The sequence below is a fragment of the Apteryx rowi genome, unplaced genomic scaffold (assembly GCF_003343035.1).
Source record: "Apteryx rowi isolate R43461 unplaced genomic scaffold, aptRow1 scaffold_549, whole genome shotgun sequence".
Lineage (NCBI taxonomy): Eukaryota > Metazoa > Chordata > Aves > Apterygiformes > Apterygidae > Apteryx > Apteryx rowi.
Genome location: NW_020450815.1, coordinates 503752 through 526310, shown reverse-complemented (window position 1 = coordinate 526310; position 22559 = coordinate 503752). Strand labels below are relative to the sequence as shown.

General features: G+C 38.2%; 1 protein-coding gene across 1 annotated transcript in view; it reads left to right on the top strand.

Moving 5' to 3' along the window:
• The window catches only part of SLC9A3 (solute carrier family 9 member A3), a 57016-nt gene that overhangs the window by 5071 nt on the left and 29386 nt on the right, over window positions 1-22559 (top strand). The window contains exon 2 of the mRNA XM_026081386.1: window positions 20429-20731. Coding sequence (XP_025937171.1) covers window positions 20429-20731 — 303 coding nt within the window. The remainder of the gene's footprint in view (window positions 1-20428; window positions 20732-22559) is intronic.

Genomic DNA, 22559 nt, shown 5'->3' with positions numbered 1-22559 from the left:
TTTTCATCATGTCTTAGTTTTCCTTTGGTTCCCCAGCCCTTGGGACACTTAGATCCTATGACCTGAGAAGCTCAAAGTGGTCTCCTATAAATGTTCTGGTTCCTACAAGCCCAGGCTCCTTCATATTGTTTAGAACTATTCTGAGAGCTGATATAAATTCAGAGAAAGGAGCTTTTCGGATGGAGTATTTTGTTAACGCCAACATCACTGTGGAAAATTTTAAGCATGTTAGGGATGGGCTAACAAAGAAGCTGTGAAATGCAGGACTAGCAACCCTCCCAGTTTAGACCCCTGGGCAATATTTTCTTTATAGAAATCATTACCCCTTGCTCCAAAGCAAACTGTCAAAACAAAAGCCCATTTCACTCCAGGTTGCTCCTCCTGGCATTTTAGTAGTAGTGAAAATAGTCAGTTACTCAGAGAATAAAAACAAAATTGTAAGAATAGCTGTTCTGTTGGCCATTCTGTGTGTCCATTTTCAGTAAATAATACCTTCAGGAAGAAATGTTGAAGGATGCTTAGCAGAACTTTATGGGAAGTGTTTAATTGAAAAGGGCATGAGAGACTCACATAGTGATGACGCTACCAGTGCCTGCAAAGTGAAAAGCTAAAGTGCCAGCCTTATCATGACTGTAGTGCTTGTAAAGAGCTGTTTTCATTAGCACTAAGTGATAATATGAAAAATGACTCTGCACTGTGACTAGTAAGACTGGTCTTGGTTTCCTTCCCCCATAGTCTAAACCCTAGCCTAAGGGAAGATACTTGATGAATAGAAATGTCTTGTACTGTATTTCTTGTTTTATTGTTTCAGAAGTGATAAGGACTTGACGTTTTTTTCACTGATCTCAGTGGAAGCTGGAATGGGTTGGCATTTATAAAGGAGGCACCTACATTTCCTTCCTGGATATACCTCTTTATTATCTCTCTTAGGGTAGCAAAGCAATTGCATAGAAATGCTATCCATTTGTGTTGGCGACCATATTATATAACTGAGGTACCTTCATGTTGGTAAGACACTATATTTCCTCTTGCACAGTGTTGTTCGAAATACCTGTAAGCTAGCAATATTAAGTAGAGTAAGATCTCTGCCTTCCAAGGAATTAACTTATCTACACATTTTAGGCAACTGAAAAGCAGGTTTCCAACACAGAGTTATAGCTTAGCATTTGCAGTTCTAGGAACAACTGTGTAAGCCATGTCTTTATTAAATTTACAATCTATAAATGGATGCCATTTCTGCATTTTGTTTCCATTTTACTTTTGTATGCCCCTCATCCTTTTCCTGTCCTTCCTGCCTCCCTGAAACACACGTCTCTCTTCTCTCCTTCCCCTCCCCCCAAGTCCTGCGAGTCGCAAGTCTTAATTATTTAGAGTAAGGAAGAAGATATCAGGACAGTATAATTCTACAAGATTCAGATTACATCCCCCGGCGAATAGCAAATATACAATGACAACTTGTGTGAATTACATAAGAAAACTATGGCATTTTGAGAATGGCCCTGAGTTGAATACAGTGCAGGCATGCATACCTAAGAGAGGATCTCTGCCATCAATTACTTGAAGGCACCTGTGTGCAAAGTGCTCGGTGTTCTCTGTAGAACAATGCGATCCTTTTAATACTGTAGTCATAGGGTTGTTGAAACCATTGATTTACTGTCTTCAGAATTAAAGCCACTTATTACTAAGAGTGATCTACAAAACCCAGAATTTATTGCAAGTCTCTCATGTGGTAATGCAGCAGACCGCAGGCCAACAAGTAATAGGCACAACCAGCAAACACCTTGAGGTGCACACCACTTCTGCAGGGGAAAGGCTTAGCGAGATCTCCTCTGGTTTTGTGGAATTTTGAGTGTTAGAGATTCATAGCAGGGATGTTGGTATTGGAAACATTGATTCATTATTTGGACCCAGCAGTAAGAAAGTTGCATTTCCAGTGGTTTTGGCTCTTGTCACCAGATGTCTACCAAAAGTCAATGAGTTTCACCATCAGCTTACCTAAAGAAATGTTTTGAATTCAAATTCAAAACTCCTTTCCTTTCTATTTACCATGTTTTCATTACTCTGAAATAGTAACTTCAGAAATGGGCTGATGACTGTGGTTTTCTATAGCTTCTGTCTAGCCCTTTCTATTCCAAGATGAAATGCTCTGTCCAAATACTTAGAGGAACATTTCTTATCTGAATATTTTTTGTTTACTTTTAGTGCAAGTAAACTAATGTCCCAAGGGACAAGGGCTCTCAATTCTTTATCTTGCTACCAAGTGGAATCCATTTACAATTATAGACTATTAAAAACAGTCTTTGTAAACTGGAAAGCGTGTCTGGCTGGCTGGACTCTATTGTAATATTTTGATTCCTTTTGTAAAAGAGCTTATAAACCGTTCACCTCTATGAAAGGAGTGACGTGATACCCAGTTGGCTGCAACGTAAAGCACTGTAAAGTCATAAATACTGAAACTGCAGGCTGACAAGGAAGAGCCAAGATGGAATGCAAGACCTCAAGTGGAAACATTTTTAATTAAGGCACGAATAGTTAATGACTGCTCATGGAAGAAGAAAACTGAAAGATATTCTGAAAGGCCTAAGCAAAAGCAGGGTTTTTAAGTAGATGGCTCGGGGAGGGGGTGTTCTTTTTTCAATAACTGAAAGTAGAAGTCGTTATTCTGAATTCACTAATATGTGCCTAGGTGAGTTCTGCTTTTATTTATTGAAGGAAAAAATGTCTAGCCCTTTTGCCAATCCCAAATATTAGACCTCACGAAAAAAAAATCCCAAGTAGTTTATGTGCTGGTTTTAGAAAACATTTGATTATATTTTTAAACATTTTTTCTTCATCCATTACCATTTTTTTTCAAATGAAAAGTGGAAGCTTTATGGATTTACTTCCTTTGAAAAGCTGGGTTTTGAGGAAAAGTATGAAATATTCAGAGACATGTAAATGTCTTGAGCCAGTAAGATTTCACTGGTCATTATGAAAATTTCCCAAGTGTAAACAGATTGTAACTAATGCAGTGACTTATCTAAACACAGTTTTGCTTCTATGTCAAGTACTTTGTCATAGCTAAAACATTATGACACCTTCATTGACATGAATGTTGTTATATTGGGTCAGTGGTATAAAGATATTCTTATTCGAGGACAAGATGACATAGGTTGGTATAAGATGGCTTTATGTTAATATAAGTACATTGATACTAACAGTTTTACTGGAGGTATAATTGTAATGTGACAGTTTAATATATGTAATAACTAAAAATAGGTGCAGTATGGATGTATTACAATTAAATCCTGCTACTGCAGTGGTGTAGCAGTACTGCTGGAAATTTGTATGTAGATTCTCAAGCCTCAACAGCTTAGATGTGCATTCACTTAACAACTGTTATTTAGTTGTTTAACCACATTCTCGGCAGATTGAATGAAACAGTGTTTGAATGCTTGCTCTTCTGTTTCATTGCATAGCCTAGAGAGTTAGTTTAAATTGCTATAGGAGCTAATTTGAATTAGGTTGCCAGCTTTAGCCCTGAAGCAGCTAAGATCCTCACCCATGCCATTCTGTTGTCTTAGTTTTGGGGACAACTTTGGGACAATAGTGAACTGGGAAAAAGTAATCTTTCAAACTGGGACAGCCAGTGAGAAGTGACTGTGTTTAATGCTTAAGTCCCTGCTCCCATGGTGTGACTGTCCCAGAAGCTGAAGGCTGGGGAGGAAGAATACAGGAATAGTCTCCTGTAATACAGCCATCTAGTTCAGTAATGTTTTTTACTGGACACTGGGTCTGCTGTAGGGTCAAACCTGCAGATCCTGGTCTCTGGATTGGCAGCGTCCATAGGAGCAGGGAACTTTATCTGCATCATACCTGGTCAAAGAAAGCAACACTTCTGCTGTCTCTTTTGATGGAACTAGTGTACTTTGATTAACTGGAGAATGCTAACATACAGAGGGGAGGAGAATATATGGTGTTAATACTGGGCCATGCCATCATGAGTTAAAGAAAGGAATGACAAGATGCCAGGAGAAAATTCAACTCTCCTCTAACCCAGATTCCTTCTGATCAAAATGGGTCCTATTTGCTTTCACCAGTTTGGATAAGCTATGTTGCCCACTCTTCTGCTTTCTCCTAGCTGATACAGTGCAAGGTCCATCTCTTATTTCAATCAACTTAAATCATTCCCCATGATGAATTGATGTTCCAAGGAATAGTATTACTTGACTGGAATGTGTAGTAGTGAGGACTATTAACTGGTAGTGCCAAGTTCAAGCTGTAGCTAGCTAATTCAGCAGGAACATGGGCAAACCTGGAGGTGCTGGATGTACTGTTCCATAGTTCCTGCAGAACATGGTGATAGATCTGCTTCATCCAGATTCCTCTCCGCTTACAACTGTATATCAGAAAGCACACTTCTGTAGCCCTTCTCTGAATGAGGTAGGTATTATTTCTGGGTCTTTCACTTACTTCAATTGCAACACTGGTACTTTTTTTATCCTAGCTCAGCTTCCCCATTTATAACATGATTTTCTCAAGAAGCCTCCCCTGGTTCTCCTACAAAAAAGCAAAACAAAACTCAGGCAGAACTATGCGGGTGGATCATTACGTCATTACAGTCCTTTTCTCCCCTACAGGAAAGACTAGGAAATCTCAGTTCTTGGCAGTTGCGACCATGGTGGTCTCCTATCACTTCGTTATATGATACTCATTTATCTCCCATCTTCCTTTTACTTCACAATGGACTGTGCAAGCTCTTACTATAGCTAGGATGACATTTCTCCTAATCAGACTGGTATTTTTTCAGGGTACGTTATTGGAGGGTATTTGAGCTCAGTTATCTGTTTAGATTAGTTGCAGTGGATGATCATTAGTGGAGGACAGAGCACTCTTTTTTTCCTAAACAGAAATATTCCATAAATACTGTGTTTGTTTTCATGCATTACTGTAATACTTGCTACCATAATAGATGCCATGTGGAAGTGCAATCAATAGATACATTTATAAGCAAACAACTAATTTAAGTTGCATGCACACTTTTTCAAGCATAATGAGCTGAGTAAGACAGCCTACGTTCAAATAAAAAACAGTTTTGTATTGATCAGTGTATTGATCAATAAGGGAAAAAAGTAGGATAAAAAAGTACTGTGAGAGAAAGGACAGGAAGGAAGAGACAGATGAGGGTGCTGTTATATATACTGCATAGAAATGATATAATTAGATTGTGAGGGAAAAAGGAAAGAGAGTAGAAAGTAATGATTCCATGGACATCTTAACATTCAGTCTCTATACAGATCTTTTCACTGAAGTATTTATTTCTTAATTTATGTTCATTTGTTACCATAGAGGAAATACATATTTGGCCATAGTTCAAGAGGTTTTCTGATAACAGTTGTTCCATTCATTAAAAGGATTTTGTCATAAGCTACTGCCTGACAGACTCTGTAAATATGGCCGTTAGTCATAATCTCATAGCATGAATAGGCAAAGTAAGATTTTTTAGACTTTGCTCTATAGAGATTCAAGAGGACCTCAGGGTGACTTACCTGTGGTTCTATATGTTGCCCTATAGAATACAGTGTCTGTTAGAGGATATTACCTTTTAGATGGGTAAAAAGAAAAAAAATGCATAGCATGGCTTATTTTTTCCCCACTAACAAGGCAACTCCTAGACAAGATGGATAGTCAGCATTGCTCTGGTCTGTTCAGTGCTGTGCTAAGTATTGCTTCAAATCATGGAGCCACCTCCCTATCTGCCTCCAATAATCCTATAAATCTTCATTTTATCTGGGTCAGGTGCTACATTGTTGCTGACCTGTATAGGCTTATATCTCACAGGTTAAAAAAAAAAAAAAGAAAAAAGTGTAGAGCAGCTATCCATAGTTGCTGAGAGTTTGAAATGCACTTCTTGTTTCTACTTCTTTAGTATCTATTCTTTTTCTTTCTTTTTCTGTGTTCCACAGTCTGTAATGCAGCAAACTCTTATAATTCAAGGACAAAGAGAGTGAAAGATACCTTTTAAAACAAGGAAGGTGGGAGCTAGCTCAGGTTTTGGTGGTTGTGTAGGGTGTTATGGATGGACAGACATAAGAAAGCCCTGCAGTGGTGAAAACTTAGATGGCTTATGTTACTTTTTTCTTGATAATATTTAGAAAAACTTATGCAAGCTTCCAAGATTTTATTAGAAATAAAAATTATAGCAAGCTCAGAAACTACTCTTCTTTTCTCAGTGCAACAGGTATAGGATTGAACTCAGATGAAGATAAATGCCTTGTAATTCACCCCGCCACCCCCCTCCCTGCCTGAGTTAATTCAATCAACTTTCAGCCATGCTCTGGTCTGAGGACGAGGGTATTACTCTTCATGTATAAGTCTAAAGAAAGGGCTGTCACATTATCATGGGGTGAAGGGGAGTGGCAATTCTTTAGTATATAATACATTAATCTTATTTGCAGCCTTATGTTCCTAAGCATTTCAGTAACAGAAGTACATCTTGTTTCCATGTCTCAAATATTTGTGCTGAAGAAAAAACTTTTTTTTTTTTAATAGCTTTTTCCTCTGAGGCAAAGCATTTCATTTTGAACACTTGATAGGGCATCTTAATTCTTCAGTCTTTCCTAAGAAATATAACATGTAGTTTACCTTACTAAAAAGCATGGTTTTCAAGGCGTGTTCACTTGAATAGTGCTGTTTGGTGTTTGAAAGTATGAGGATGCAAAAACAGCAGGAGGAAGTCTGAAGTTTCCTTCTGTTTATTGTGATTTAGAAGTAAAGAGTAAAACCAGTCCAAGATAAACCTGCTGCTGAAGGTGGAAGCTGAGCTTGTGTATGTGTCTTGAAGCTGTTATGTCGGGAAAGACCTATCCAAAAGTAAGGATAAATGGTCTGTAGCCACCATTTTCCTAGTGCTGCCTGGTGTAGCCTGTTCTGTGTCACAGGATGGAGGACTCCAACATTGTGAACATCAGTAGGAGCTGGTCTATATGCCCTCATATGATAAATGTTTTGTGATGATAGTCCAGTGACGCGGTGCCATATCCAACAGCTCCTGCAGCAGCGTCATGTTGTAGTGCCAGAAACACAGAAGCTATACCCATGAATGAAAGAAACCTGCTAAGCAGCCCCATTCATCAGGAAGTGCTCGTCAGTTTGGAATATCACTGCAGTACAAATAAATCACCAAGCAGATTTATTTGTTGACAAACTAAAATCTCATTACAAAAAATGAAAATAGTGAAATATTACTCAGATGCTAGTGGACATAGCAGAAAGTGCACAATCCACAGATTTAAGGAAAATTCAGCTGCAACTTTCCAGCTTGACTTTTGTTCATCTTTCATTTCACTCTGTCAGGACTAGGAGCCTATTCAGGTACTGAGTTTCTAGAGATCAGTGGAAAAAGCAATATTAGCAGAAAATTATGAAGTTTAGCAGTTCATAACACTTTGTGTTTTAGACAGAAGTATGACTGACCCATCCACGTTCATTTATAGTTGGTATAAAGCAATGTCAGTTCAGCTAGGTCTTTCTATTGGGTTGATGCTTTTTCACCCTAATATTTTTTTTCAGAATCTGTCCTGGCCTTTACCTATATATGAAGATGCTACACTATTTCATTTAGAATTAAGTCCACATATACATTTTTTTAGATAAAAGCTTTCTCTTGCTTCTGATTTTATCTGAGTGTAAATAATTTAACTTCCTATAGTGAAATTAGGCTCATATATATGAGCTTATATGTTCCATATATATGTGGTTCAAGCAGACAAAAAAGCAGACACTTCTGTGCATATACTTGGTGTAACATTTGGCTCACACTGAATTCTTACTGCTCACTTACCAATGAATTTTTGCACAGCTGTTTTTAGGGATATTACCCCATGCCTACAGATAACCCACTGTTTCTATATAAAGCAAAGAATCTTATGTTGATATGGTTTTGTACATTGTATCATGTTATTCTATGTGTATGACATTTTGGGATGCTGTTTTTTAATTAGGAGAAAGTTTGCGTCTTATTTCTACCCTCTTTTTTTTCTTGAAACAGACAGTCATCAGCAGTAGCTAGAAGGTTTGAGTTGTGAGCAACTTCAAATACAGCTTGAGACAGTTGGAGATTTTTCCTTCCTTTTCTTTCTTCAGCATGGCAGATTAGCTTAAACTAATCTCCTTGTAAACTTCATTTTGCATGCTTAGCAAAGCTAACCTTTCTCATTTTCCTTGTGTATACAATACAAAACACTAATGCATAACTGAAAAAATAGCTGCCTCACCATCACCTTTCTACTCCATTTCAAAACATCAAAGCTATTTTCCATGTACTACATTTTGCAGTATAAGGACATTGCTCAATCCACTATTCTTTCTGCTATTATCACTGTGTACTTCACCTCTCAAGTGAGATAATGAAGAAGGCATGAGAGTTAATGTATTACTTCATCAGAAAAACTAAGAGTAAGGAGAAAAATCAAAAGCCACATTAAAGGACATTCAATAATAGCAGTATCTCAGAGCCATTTGCAAGAAAAGTGATATAAATTAAGTTGGACTTTGCTCTTCTTAAATCTGTGGGGAAAAAATCATGTAGCTGGATTTCTGAGCAACATATTTTCTTTATGGGCAGGAAAGAGTGCATCCAGTAAGGAAGCATGCAAAGTCTTTTGCTCTCTATTGTCTAAGCCCGAAACTCCCAACCATGACTGGTGAAGTTGGTGCTTTCCTGCTGTGGAACAAATAGACGGAGCAGTGTGCAAGTATTGCGACAGGAGACTCCCTGCCTCCATCTTTCCCACCTAGCATCTGCTTCACTGTTCAGCTCCTTACTTTCTCCTTTCTGACTAGCACTACTAATGCTCAAAGAGCCACTCCGCCGTTAAGTAAAACTCCACAAAGGGATTTGTATTTGGAGAAATAGATGAGTCACGAGTAATTTCATCAGCATTCTCATAGAAACAGGTTTCTATCTGCTTCTTCTCCATCTCCTGAAAAAGCTTTGGAATCCAAAATATAGCACTGAGGGACTTCCACAGCCCTGTAAAAATCCCAGGCAAAAACTCTATCCTTTATGTGTTGGGCTTATTCTGTTTGCCATTTTGGAAAGCTTTTAGCAATAGGGAGTGTTTCACCTTAGACTGATTTTGACTTGTTATTAAAAATAATCTCATCTAGAAAATCTAAGAATAACCAAATTCATAGTACATGTAAATAATGTATTTGAGTTTCTGAAATTATTTCCAAGAGCTGCCATCCATCATGAAACTCTTGTCTTATCAAGCTACTGGAGCCTTTCCTCCAGCATGAGGCACTGGCAACAATTTGAAGACCTGTAGGGTGTGCAGGAGTGCTCACTTTCAGCAGAAATGAGCCATGTGTATTTCTTAACTTTGCTCAAATTATGTTAGTTTTCAGTATTAAGCAAGAGCTACTTGATACTTGTGAAATTTTTGTCTGTAGCATTACTGCTAAATTGGAGTACCCTGATTTTGATTTTAATTTACTAATGTAATCAATCGGGACTACTTCCCCTGTAGTCCCATGTCATTCTACTTGGACTGATTAGGATCTCACCAGGGTGGAGCATAAGGTGTAGGAAGCAAGGCAACCCATCAAGGCTGGAAAGGGAAGCGCTTCCTTATCCCATGTCTTAGAGCAGCCTTGATAACTATCCCCCTAGCCTATTCCCCTAGTGCCTCCAGTCTCTCACGCACTTCCTAACAGGAAACAACCAGTAGCACATCCTTGCCATGCCCTGCAAGAAACAGTGCTGGGAAAGAACAGGAATTTCCTATAGTGTAAGGAAATTTTCAAAGTGCCTGAACCTCCTGTAGGGCTTCTTTAAATGTTCTTCTTCATCTTGATTTTCTTCCTTGTACAGTGGACCTGAATCAAGGAGAAGAACTTGTTCTGTTGTGTGTTCGGGCTTGGATAATTCCTTGCGCAATTTATCTTGGCACCAGAAGAACTGCTTCCATGCGTACTAGTAATTCATTTCTTTGCTGTTCTTTATCTGTATAAGCAAAAGCCAAAATATTCCCAAATTGAGATCTTTGTTTTAATTCATTTATCATGTTAAAGTGAAGGTCAAAAGGAAACATTTTTTTTTTAATTCGTGGTGTGAAATGAGTTAACTCAGCATTTCTTAGCATTTCTTCATTTCGCTCAGTCCTTCCTATATTATTAGAATATAGTTTGCTATATTAAAAATAAAGACAGAAAAAATTGTTTATCTGTCTATTAAGTTTAATGTATTTTTGAAGACTATTTTAAACCTGGAGGGGCACACCTTTAATAAGAATTAAATTTTACCCTGTTTTCGTGCCCTGGAATGCTCTTTTAATTTGTACTGTAAAATCAGCTGGTGGATTTTTAGACCTCAGGCAATCATTTTAGTCAAAACAGCCTTAAAAACAGGTCAGGAAATTACTACTAATTCTACGTATAATTATTGCTGCCCTTTTAACATTTAGTTGGAAAGGTCTGTAACAGGAGCAGAGGCTCTTTTTATCCTCTTGTATGTAAAGTAACTCTAGTATGTAACACTATACAGCTGTATTTGAATTATATTTGTATTCAGGATGGAGTATTTGTATTGAGAGAGCATCGTAAACACAGTAATCCTTAGCTGAGTTCATTCTGTGAGAAATATTAACTTGGCTATGAAGACTGTCTTTCAGACTTAGCCTTCAATCTAATATCTTTGCATAGGAAGTCCAATAGTCCTGATATGTCTGCTGTCCTGTTTTATATCCTCTACTATATTTCAAGGTGTTTCTAAAGTGGTCTTTGCTCTCATTTGGAAATATTATTTCTGACTGTTCCCATTTTTCTTTCAGAGCTGTTCAGTTCTATAAAGGCCACATTCTACCACACTTGCACTGCAGTGGGACTGTTCCTTCAAAAAAGAATTATTTGGCATAATTATGACAATCTGTCCCTAACTGTTTAAACCTCATTATGTTCTAACTGCCCACAGAGGTAATAGTTGCCTACTCACACACTTCCTTGAATGTGACTTGGGGCTATTATGTTATGTTATGACCTATCAGCTGGGAACCTTGACCTGTATGTTGGTCACATTTTTAATTGCTAATGTGTTTTGTTAATTGTTCACCTACAGAGAGCAGCGACCTAAAATCTCCTATTTAATGAGCTCGTTGCAATGCTGTACACTTTTTAAATCATTAAATATGTGGCAAATAAAGAAAGCTTCCTTGAGCTGGATAAAACCAAACTCTAACCAGTTCACTCTAAACAAGTTCAATATGAAAGACTTGGCATTTTGCTCAGGGAGATGCCCAGGATCAAAAGCGAATAGTATTAATATTCATGTTCATATAGCATACTTTAAGACACTCTCCAAGGACCTATACCAAAGTGTGTCTTGTACTGTCTTGTTGCACAAGACACTGTATTTATCTCTGAGTTTCTTCAATAAATCTTTCAATTTTTGCCAGATTTGGTAAAAGCATAAGATACTGTTTGATACAAGGATTAAATTTTTGCCTAAGTAATGTTGGTCAGAAGAAATTAGCAAAAGCTTCTTCTTTAAGAATAGTGTAACATCTGTCTATAAACAACTCAAAATGGCAGAATCAATTCATAAGACCAGCAGAATACCATTGTTGAGAGTTCCACAGAATAGAATCTCTTAGGACCATAAAATATGCTATCAGTTTCCTGACCAGGAAAAAAATACTGAGTGCACCCCATTGCAAATGATTAAAAAGGCAAATGCAAGTAGTAATGATCAGTTTCAGCCACCCAAAGTCTGCTCAGACATCTTCTGGACAGACTAGAGAAGCAGCAGTTCTAGTGTCTGAATTCTTGCTTCAACTGAACCACTCTAAAAACACAGGAAGAAAATTTTTTCTTCACTGAGGCCTAATTCAGCTGATAATAAGACAGGGCTGAGAGGAATTACTGGGTGGCTAAGGAARAGACAACATAAAATACAAGAAGGTTATTAACGGGAGTCTTTAGGTTTCAGTTTTTCGACTAGTCTTACAAGACTTTTTTGGTTTTGGATTTGTTTTTTAATAACCATGACACAAAGAGGTGAAGTATCCTGCTGAAGGTTTCTGATGACACATTTCAGTAGGCACTATCAGAATCCATGTAGATCTCGCTATTGTACTGGAAGAACTATATAATCTTGAGACCTAGCGGAATGGAATGAAACACAGTAGTACCAAGGGCAGTTTCACTGACTTGGTGACTAATAACAAGAATTTCTGCATGAGATTGTCGATGAGAAAGAGAGGAGGGGTACACTCGTGTACTAAATGAACACAAGATGACTGCGAGTCACCAATATGATAGTGAATCCAGGATGTAGCTGAGTATAGATTCCACCACTGTTAGGAAATTATTAGCACTGTTGGACCTGCTTCCACTGTGACTCATGCAGAATACAGTCTATATTTCTGAAAACTCAAAGTGAAGAAAGATGAACTCAGATTGAAATGGATGAGAGAGGGCTGAAGTGGAGACTAAAAGAACTGGTTTAGTTTAACAAAACAAAGACAAACAACAAAAAGAGAAGATGTGTTTTTCTCTGTGCATGCCTAATAGCAAATGAGGGATATAACATTAGGGAAAACTGTTTAAGAAAATTACATCATTGTCACAAAAGCAAATGGGTGTAAGCTACCTGTGAACAAGTTCAGGCTAGAAATCAGAAGAAAGTGTCAGAAATGAGAAGAATGTCTGTAACCATGAGGAGAGGACTGCTGGTGTGTCTTCACGCAGGCTTAGCTGGAGCAAAAATCTTCCTTGATAGGGTTCATAAAATATAATGTGAAAATGGAGGACCTCGTTACACAACCAAGTAGGTCTTTCAGTTCTTATAGTCTTAATTAAAAACCTTAGATCTGCTGTGCAGACTACATGAGCAATGGTAATTAGCTGGGAGGTTTGCATGAGGCTACGCAGGCAAGACATGTTGTGTTTTGTAGTTTCAAAGGTGGAAAATGTATGTAGTCAAGTCATGAAGGTCAGTGCATAGGGATGCAAAATTGGCGTGTCATATGAAGATAAGAAGTGTTACAAGGAAAAAGCAGAAGGTAAAAGACATAAATAAGTGAAGAGAAATCAAGTATAGCAAAAGCAGGAAGTTTATTAGAGAATTAGTAAGTGGACTGAACTGCTCAGAAGTAAAGGGAGCCATAGCAAAAGATAAGACGAATGCAAATAAGGAAACAATGTCAGTCTTCATTACAAAGGAAAATAGGTGAATACCTTCTCTTGGCAGAGGAGTGGAGTAACCAGAAGGTGGAGTTATCAAAAAGAGTGTGCTCTTGAATAAATAAGTGAAATAAATAGCAATTAACACCAATTACTTAAGGGCAAGGTAACAAAACCTCTGAAGAAATTTGAGACTGAAGCTGCAGAAGTATTAAGAAAGTTGCTTATCAGAACAAAAGACAAGGTGACCTAAGACTGGAAAGAGAACAAATACTACCCTTCCTTTAAAAAAAGAAGAAAGAAAGGGGGACAGAGAGAGAAACACTAATGGTGATTAATGATAAGTGTTTTCCAAAGCAATCACAACAGTGAGGTTTCCTAAGGGATCTCTACTGCTCATTATTTAACAAATAGTCACGATTAATCTGGACCAGGTGATGTGCAGCATGAAATGGCATACATTGCTCTAGTTATCATAAGAGGACTCCAGTGAGCACTGGAGGCAGCCAGTAAAGGTCAGGGACTAGATGGGACTGTTAATAAATCAATAGTTAGAAGTAATTTGAAAACATTGCTCAACTTCATTTTAGATGCTGGGGAAGTCAGGGTACCTGGATCTCCTACATATACAGTTCAACAAGAAAAATCTTTTAATGAACATTAAGAATTTAAAATAACTGCATAATAGAGTTTGCAGGTAGAAAACAGTAAAAAAGGCTAGTAAAAAAGTACAGCTCTCTCTGCCCCAGCATCCACACACAGTTCCTACACCATGAAGGCTGCAAACTCTGCCCAGGGAAAGATAGAACCTACTTAGGCCATACCACACACTTTTACAGCACTGTCACTGCTCTCTCTGTGTGACAGGTGCATGTGATTAGTCTGACCTCTGATCCAACAGCCAGCTGCAGCTAATGTGTGGAGACATGGAGCAGGAAAAGGGCMAGGGATGCATACCTTTTAGGGGTGGTAGAAGCAAAATGGTCCCTTCTTCAAAACATATGCTCCAAAATGTATTTTAGGCAGTGTGGCCTGCTCTCCTGTCAAGTAGCCTGATGGTATTATACGGATTGATTGGGACTTTCTGGAGTCTTTGGGACTACGTTACTGCCCAGCCATGTTTGATCTATTTAGTTCATAAGCTGGTCATGGCTGACCTGCTGAAAGCAGCTCTGCAGAGAAGGATCTGGGAGTCCTGGTGGGCAACAAGTTGACCATAAGCCAGCAATGTGCCCTTGTGGCCAAGAAGGCCGATGGTGTCCTGGGCTGCACTAGGAAGACTGTTGCCAGCAGGTTGAGGGATGTGATCCTTCCCCTCTACTCAGCCCTGGGGAGGCCACATCCAGAGTGTGTCCAGTTCTGGGCTCCCCAATACAAGAGAGACATGGAGCTACTGGAGCGAGTCCAGCAAAGGGCTTCTAAGATGAAAAAGGGACTGGAGCATGTCTCATATGTGGAAAGGCTGCAAGAGCTGGGCCTGTTCAGCCTGCAGAAGAGAAGACTGAGGGGGGATCTTATTAGTGCATATAAATATCTGAAGGAGGGTATAAAGAGGATGGAGCCAGACTCTTTTCAGTGGTTCCCAGCAATAGGACAGGAGGCAACAGGCACAAACTGAAACACAGGAAGCTCTGTCTGAACATGAGGAAAGACTTCTTTACTGTGAGGGGGGTAACAGAACACTGGAGCAGGTTGCCAGAGAGGCTGTTGAGTCTCCATCCTTGGAGATATTCAAAAGCCATCTGGACAGGGTCTTGGGCAATGTGCTCTAGGTGACCCTGCTTGATTGGGGGGTTGGACTAGATGATGTGCAGAGGTCCCTTCCAACCTCAACTGTTCTGTGATTCAGTGGTATTTGGCTATATTTCTCAAAATTATTCAGGCAGGGTAAGATAGATTTTTCCATGTGTGATATTAGAATATATTTCAGATTTATTATCATTTTTTAAAGTAATAACATATATTTCTTCTGCAGAAGACACGACTGTAAAAACTGCATGAAGTGCAGGAGCCAAATAGGTTTTAAATAGAATTCCCTCTTTATTAAGCTAAGAGAGATAAGATAAGATAAGAAATGAAAACTTCACGCTTGCCAGGCAGAATCCAACTGCATGGAGATGTTTAGAAGATAGTTTTCCCTTTGGGCAGGGTATTACTTTGTGGGATTTCTTAAAGCCTTTGTGGCGTTTTCTTAAGTAGCTGCCATGTGGTGCCATTATAGGAACCTGATTATTCACGACTTTAAAGATACTATTGTTATTAGCATCTCTGCAAAGAGAATGCAAATAATCACTAAGTAAGAGCTCTCATCTTGGTCATTGGTAAGTGTTCTCACAAGGCCAGCAACCTTCTCTTACAGAGAATCAAGTTTTGGATCTTGTGTTAGCGGGACTCATGGCTTGATCTAATATGATAACTTCAACCTCCTAAGTGAAAATAAGAAGTCAAAACCATAGACTAATGGCACACTAATAGTGCATATTTAGATCCACTAGCAAAAATGCAGATAGTAGATCCTGCACCTGTCACTGGGAGTGGTAGGAGGAGCTGAAAAATGTCTGCAAATTCATTTCTATGCTTCTGTGTGAACTACTGAAAGCTTAGGTCCGAAAAAATAGGATAAAAATCTTTCTGTAACTTAAACTCTATTGTGATTCCTTGGATTTTATTCAAAGATACATGGAAATAAACTTCAACAGAGAATTAGTAGTATTGTTATAAGTCAGTTCCTGATTTTTCAGGATCATATGTTGTATATTGTTCACACACAGTAGATTTTGTGACTGGCTGGGACAGCGATACTATCTGAAAAAATTTTATCAGTGTTTTCTGGGCCTTGATTTTCCACCAACAAAGTTAATGGGAGTTTCATCAGTTACTTACAATAGTGCTGGAGCAACTGTATAAATCCAGAAATTAAACCATATATCAAATAGGTAGTTCTGTTAGAGACAGTTTGGAAAGAAATATGGGAAAATCCTACTTCTAAAAGCTTTTGTTTTTATGTCTACAAATAGTAAGTGACTTGAGCATGAATTTTACATTCTCTGTTCTTTATTCTTGTTATTGTTCTTTATTCTTGTTAACCAATCCTTTGTGTCTTCATTTTATTTAGTGAATGAGAAAAAAAGGTTATTCTGTTGAATCACTTCCTGCAAAGCAGTCTCAGATGGTGTCTTAGAAAGCAACAGACAGTTCACTGAATGCTCTGAATTCCACTGTAGGATTTCGTCTAAGTTACTGCATTCTTAAAAAGTGATTAAAAATAACTTATTTCTCAAAGTATATTTCTTTCTTTGAGTCAAAAGAAACTGGATCCAGCTATAAAATCATGGGTTGTTATTTTGTTTTGTTTTCTTTGTCAGACATTTTCAGTGTCACAGTCCCCTTCCTTGGATCTCAAAGGCAGTGTCAGGAAAAGTTTTAACAGGAAGTTTATACTATGTAATTGTTTCTTAACTTTGTAGAAAGCTTCTGCTGATGCTCAGCTTGAATCTAAACACAGTTTACACACTAGCCAGTCCAACCCGTTTTCAAGCTGGGCTTAGCATGTACCAGATAAAAAGCATATGTTTAACTTTTTCATCAAATACTATTCCTAGACTGATGTACATAAAGTCTAAATTATGAAGCAGATCTCAAGATTTCCCTGTGGATTGTTATTTTCCTTATGCTATGGACTGGATATTATTTTTCTTTCTTTCCTTGCTCTTTTCCCCCTCCTCATTAAAATACATTCATCTAGTTTTCAGCATTAACAGCACTGAAAATAGACTTCATTTCCTCTCTGGGGCCAGCACAGAGCCAGGTGTCTGAGCAGCCTGGCATGTGATCCTCGCTGGTGTCTGCAGAGCTGCTGTAAGCTTCTTTCACAGCAGTAGAATTAGACTGAGCCTCTTGCCCACAATTGCTGGATTGTGTTTTACTCCTGAATCAGGTGAAATATTTAATCATGGTAGATAGGTAGATGTAACTAAAGCTTCTGATACTTTTACTTTGTAATGGGCACATGCTTCATTTTGTGGGCCAATTCCTGCATCTCTGCAAAGTTGGTAAAGGCCAGCTTTATGAGAGGAATGTACTGGCCTTATCTCTGCTTGTAACTGACTCCATGTGTAGCAGGGACATAACTTCAGGACAAGGAACTGTTAAAAAAATTAGAGGGTGAATTTGAAATTAATCTATGTCTATAATATTCTGTAAATACAAAAACTAATCATAATGCACAACCTGAAGTATGGTACTTTTATTGAATGTAATTCATGCACACATCCAGAAGAGAAAAAATCAGTCACTGTAAGTTAAAATATGAATTCAAACATCTGATATAAGTTTCAGTCACATCACAATCTAAAGTTATTCCATTCAATTGCATCACTTTTGGTATTTCCTTTTACATATTTCCAAGTTCATAGACACCATGATTCTGCTAATCATACTGAGTACTATCTGCCTGCAGAGGTATCTAGGCAGTTACTGTGAAGCAAATCTGGTCTAGAGTTCAGAATTAGACTGTGTTTGGGCCAAATGCAGAAAAACAAAGGGAAGGCGCTTCCCTCACTTCTCTTTTTTTGGATTTGCCAGTATTAGAGCCCTGTTTCATGCAGCAATTCCCTATCCCCAGCCTGCATTCTTAAGCTAACAGAGTAGGAGAGTTTATTGCTCTTACTATACAGATCTGGTACAGTTCATCAGATTGGTGTTATGGGGAACACAGAAGGATGTGGGAGTTACGTAGCTGATTCACTGGGAACATGCAGCACCTAGCTTTTAGGAGGAGACTGTTATAAGCAAAAACAGGTTGGCTTTCCAGCACTTACTGGAAAAAACTGGTTCTTGATTATAAAGGTGAGAATTGTACAGAATATGAATTTTTAGCTGAAGGCCGTCAAGCTTTTTCCCAACATCTAATTCTGAAAAGTCTGCACAGTTTTGTTCTAAACTTTTAACTTCAACATCTTGTAGTCATGGCTTATCTGCAAACATAGCAATAGGAAAAACAGACTCAGATTAGTAAGACTAGCTCAGCAACATTCATTTTCAGGGATAAGGAGGTTATCCCTTCTCTGTGAGGTGATAAATTAGTTGATAATTCACTGACTGGAAATTCAAGGAACTGAGGGAATAACACTAGTAAAGGCTTTTGAAAAATTGAATACTTGTGGCTAGTTGATTTTCTTTTTACTTTTTCTTTTCCTTTTTGGCAGGCCCAAGGCAAGGTAGAAGAGATTTTATTATAAAGATAGGAAACTAACTGTGAACACCACAGTGTTTCTCTGAAGTGTTATTCAGCTATTGATAAATGACCCAGATGTTATAGAAAACTGGCAGGATTTAGCCAGCTTTACTGGATGCAGTTTGCTTCTGTGTCTGATTGCTGTCGTCTTAGTTCCACTCTGGTCTCATCTGCATACACAAGAGTAAGATATGTTCTAACATGAATTAATTTTCAAGTCTTGTCTATGAACACTTAGGAACATCTACACCAGCGCTCATCATGGGGGGGACATTGGTATAGGTCTACTCTGATGAGTCCATGGAGGTTGTACAACTACTAGGTGCTAGTATAATGATGGACAATGTTCCTAACATTGTTTGTACAAATGCAGCCATGGTGAAGACAGACACCTCAGGAATGGGGCCCTTAAAACACTCTGAAAGGTAACTAGTAAATGTTTCACTAGAACAAATACTTGGCTGGGAGATTCTGAGGGAAAACAATGGTCTTTGAGTAAAGTACCCTGTTCTAACACCTCTGCATAGTCATGGGGAAGATTCTTCCACTATATCTTAAAAAGCTGGAATGCTTAATGACCGATTCTTGTCTGAACTAGTTTTGAGCTAACTTGGATTAGAGTTGTAAAAGCTTCAACACTTCAACACATCAGGAGAAACTTTTTGGGTTTTGATGGAATTTTCTTCATATATTGAAACTCACATTTTCAATACAAAGCCATACATAAACTCCAATGTATTGGGTCAGTATCACAAAGTGTCAGAGTTTGGGCCACCTGAGTCATATCAACATTTAAGACAAACTGAAGAAAAAGCTCACATAAATGCTAAGGAAGTTAACTGTGTGAAACCACCTATGCTTCCTTACTGTCAAACACCTTTGTTGCCTCCTCCTTTTTCATGTTCCATCTTTCTCAGGAGCTTGACTTCTCTCTGTTCTCCTTCCTGCTTTTTTTTTTACACCTAACATGTATTCTATAAATACATGTTGCCATATACATATATACACACTCTTGCTTGTGTTCTATCATCTTGAACAGTCCATTTTTCTCTCTTGGCCTTGTCATCTTTCCATCTCTTTAGATTCACCCATGGAATTCTATGTATTTTTCTCTCCCTCTGATTATTGGTTAATTTAATAGTCTTACCATACCATTACATGTTATTCTTTAATACACACAATATACTGTCCATCTGCTATATTACTACATTTTAAATCCTACTGTAAGAAACAAATTTTAAGACAGCATTTACACAAAAGGAGGTAGCTTCATGCAGAACTGTTCACCATGAATATATCTGTATATAGAGAATGCAGAATAGGAGATACAACTTTCCCACTAAAGCTCCAGTTCCTTCAGAAAGCCTCTGAATTAACTGAAATCCTTGCTGGGGAAATTTTGAGGAAAAGAGCCAGCAGGGATTTCCCATGTTATCAGCTCCATTTTGCTCTTGCTGCAGGCTATGTTGTAATGTAATATTCTTCATAAATTTACCAAGATTTGTCTTGAAATTAATACATTTTTTGGCATTCTTCTTCTCCCATCCTTCAATAAAGCTATTATTATAGAGCTTATTTTAAGACAAATGTTAGGAGGTTAGATGTATATTTTAGATATAGAAATGAATCATATAGTCATAAATTTCCAGCACTTTTACCATTTCTTGCAGTCTTGCACTTACTGCTTTGCAAAGAACACTATCTTTCCCTAAAACAAATCTTGCATAGCAAAGACAATCCAACAAAAGAAACATATATAATGGAATGTTGCTTTCATATAAGCCGAAATGTGAATTAAAAATGACTTCTGAATATAATCTTAAAATCAATCTTTTTCTTTCATTTTATAAATAGGTGGATTCTGGGTTCTGATACAATCTGTATCCCATGCATTTCATTCATGCTTTGAGGTCTAATAGTAATAAAAGCAGCGAGTGTGTATGCAGTCAAAATTCCCAGCTAACAACAGTTCTGTCAAATTGTTTCTTCACTCCAGTTCTAACACGTTGTTTTCCTTTTCCACTGCAGTTTTCCACTTGTCCCACAAAGTCACTCGGGTGGTTCCAGAGAGCGCTCTGCTGATTGTTCTTGGTCTCTTCCTTGGTGGCATAGTATGGGCAGCAGACCACATTGCCTCCTTCACCCTTACACCAAATGTATTTTTCTTCTACTTACTGCCCCCCATTGTTTTGGATGCTGGATATTTTATGCCAAATAGATTGTTCTTTGGAAATCTTGGTTCCATCCTTCTGTATGCTGTCATTGGGACAGTCTGGAATGCTGCCACCACTGGCTTATCGCTCTATGGTGTCTACCTGACGGGAATAATGGGTAAGTTTCTTCTGTTAAGGCACAACTGTGAATGCTAATGGATGCCAGCTATTGGAGTAGGGTGATACTTACGCTTAACAAATTTTTTCAGTAGAAAAATGCAATTTTAACTGGAGAAATTTGTAATATTTTTAACCAAATTTCAGAATGATCTGAGAACTCTTCTCTGAAGCAAGCACAAAAGGGACTTGAACTTAAGTCTCTCATATTTCCCTGTCCTRAATTATGTGTGTGTACACTCTCAGGATCAAGCTCAAGATTCATCTTGCTAATGACAGAAACACACTCTGAAGGGCTTGTTTCTTTCTTCTGTGAAACAGCCTTCAAAGTTACTGTGAAATGGAACTGCCTTCCTTCAGACAGAGCTCATATTAAGTAAGCAATAGCTGTTGAGTGTGTATGTATGCATGACAGATCTGTATTTTGTCTTCTGAGGCTAGAAACTGTAAGTGAAGCCTTAGTAGCACAAGCGAAGGCCAAGTAGTCCATGTGAGAAGTCTTCCTTGTCTTCACTGTCCTACGGTATCATGGGTTGCTGGAAGAGGCACAGAACAGCAATTTTTAATCTTCTCTGCAGGTGTGGTGTGCACATAAGCTGAACAACAGTAATTCACACTACATGGGGGCTGCACATGTTTCAAAACAGGTATCCTATCCATGCTTTTTAGTGCCTGTACTGAAGAAGCTCAAGAGCCTTTCTAGTACAAAAGGAAATTTTCCAAATTGTCTTAGGTCAGCGAGTTCAAGAAGGTCCTGACAGGGCACACCCAAGTGCTGCTGAGAGCTGTACCAATGTGGTGCTGCTGTGCCTATTCACTCCACCCATCTGTCCTTGGCATTCAGCCCTGAGGCCCCCGACTGAGTGAGTGGCCCCAAGGAGCCAAGATGTGTGTTATGATGTACAACAGGGCCRTCGGCAAGTCATGGGGCTGCTCTCTAACCACAGTGATGCAAAACTGACTGCGAGTGATTTACCACATGCTGCCTTTTCAGTCCAGATAAAAAGAGTGCCTCAAATGTCAGAAGTTGACAACAGTGCAGAGAAGAACGTTTTTGTCAGGAAGAATTAAACTATCTGCTGATTATTATAGAAGCTAAGATAGTAAAGTTTCGTCCCACCTTCCAGCCTGAAAAACTGCTCCCAGCATCCAGCATAGGGAAGCAGCATAATTTTGAAACAGAGCATAAAATTGGGCCACCTTTTCCGTCCATTTTAAGGGGAACCTGTGACTAAATTTCTTGTCCTTATTAGAAAATCCTAATCTGGAAGAACTGTGCCACAGATTTGGTCATATGAGATTCATCTTGCATAACCTTAGATGTTTATAATGTAGACATTTATGGTTAATTTAATCTACATTCTAGGTATTTACCTTATTAGGAGATAAATCATGTTTTGTAAGTAACAGTTTTTCCTAGTAAAATATTAGGGTGACTAGCTCCAATGCAGGCACTATCGACATCTAAAGGTAGGTGAGAATTTTAAATGCTTTCACTCTGTAGATGTAATATAGGTTTTCTTTAAGAAAAGGTCTATGAATTTGATTGGTTTGTTCGAAAAATGTACCATTGATATTTCAATGGTCCAGTCAATAAAGGTGTTCACTTCAATACTTTGTAAAGCAGTGTCCAGATGAAAAATCAAAGATTTCTGTTGTCTGAGCTTAGTAAAGGAAAATGAGAAAGCAGTTCAGTTGTTAACATCTCAGAAATAAAGATGATTTTCTTGCAAATGAAATCCCAAAGGAGATGGAAACTATATTCTCTCTGAGGATCTGGTTTTATGTCACACTTGAAATAGTATATGGACATATTTATATTGCTTTTT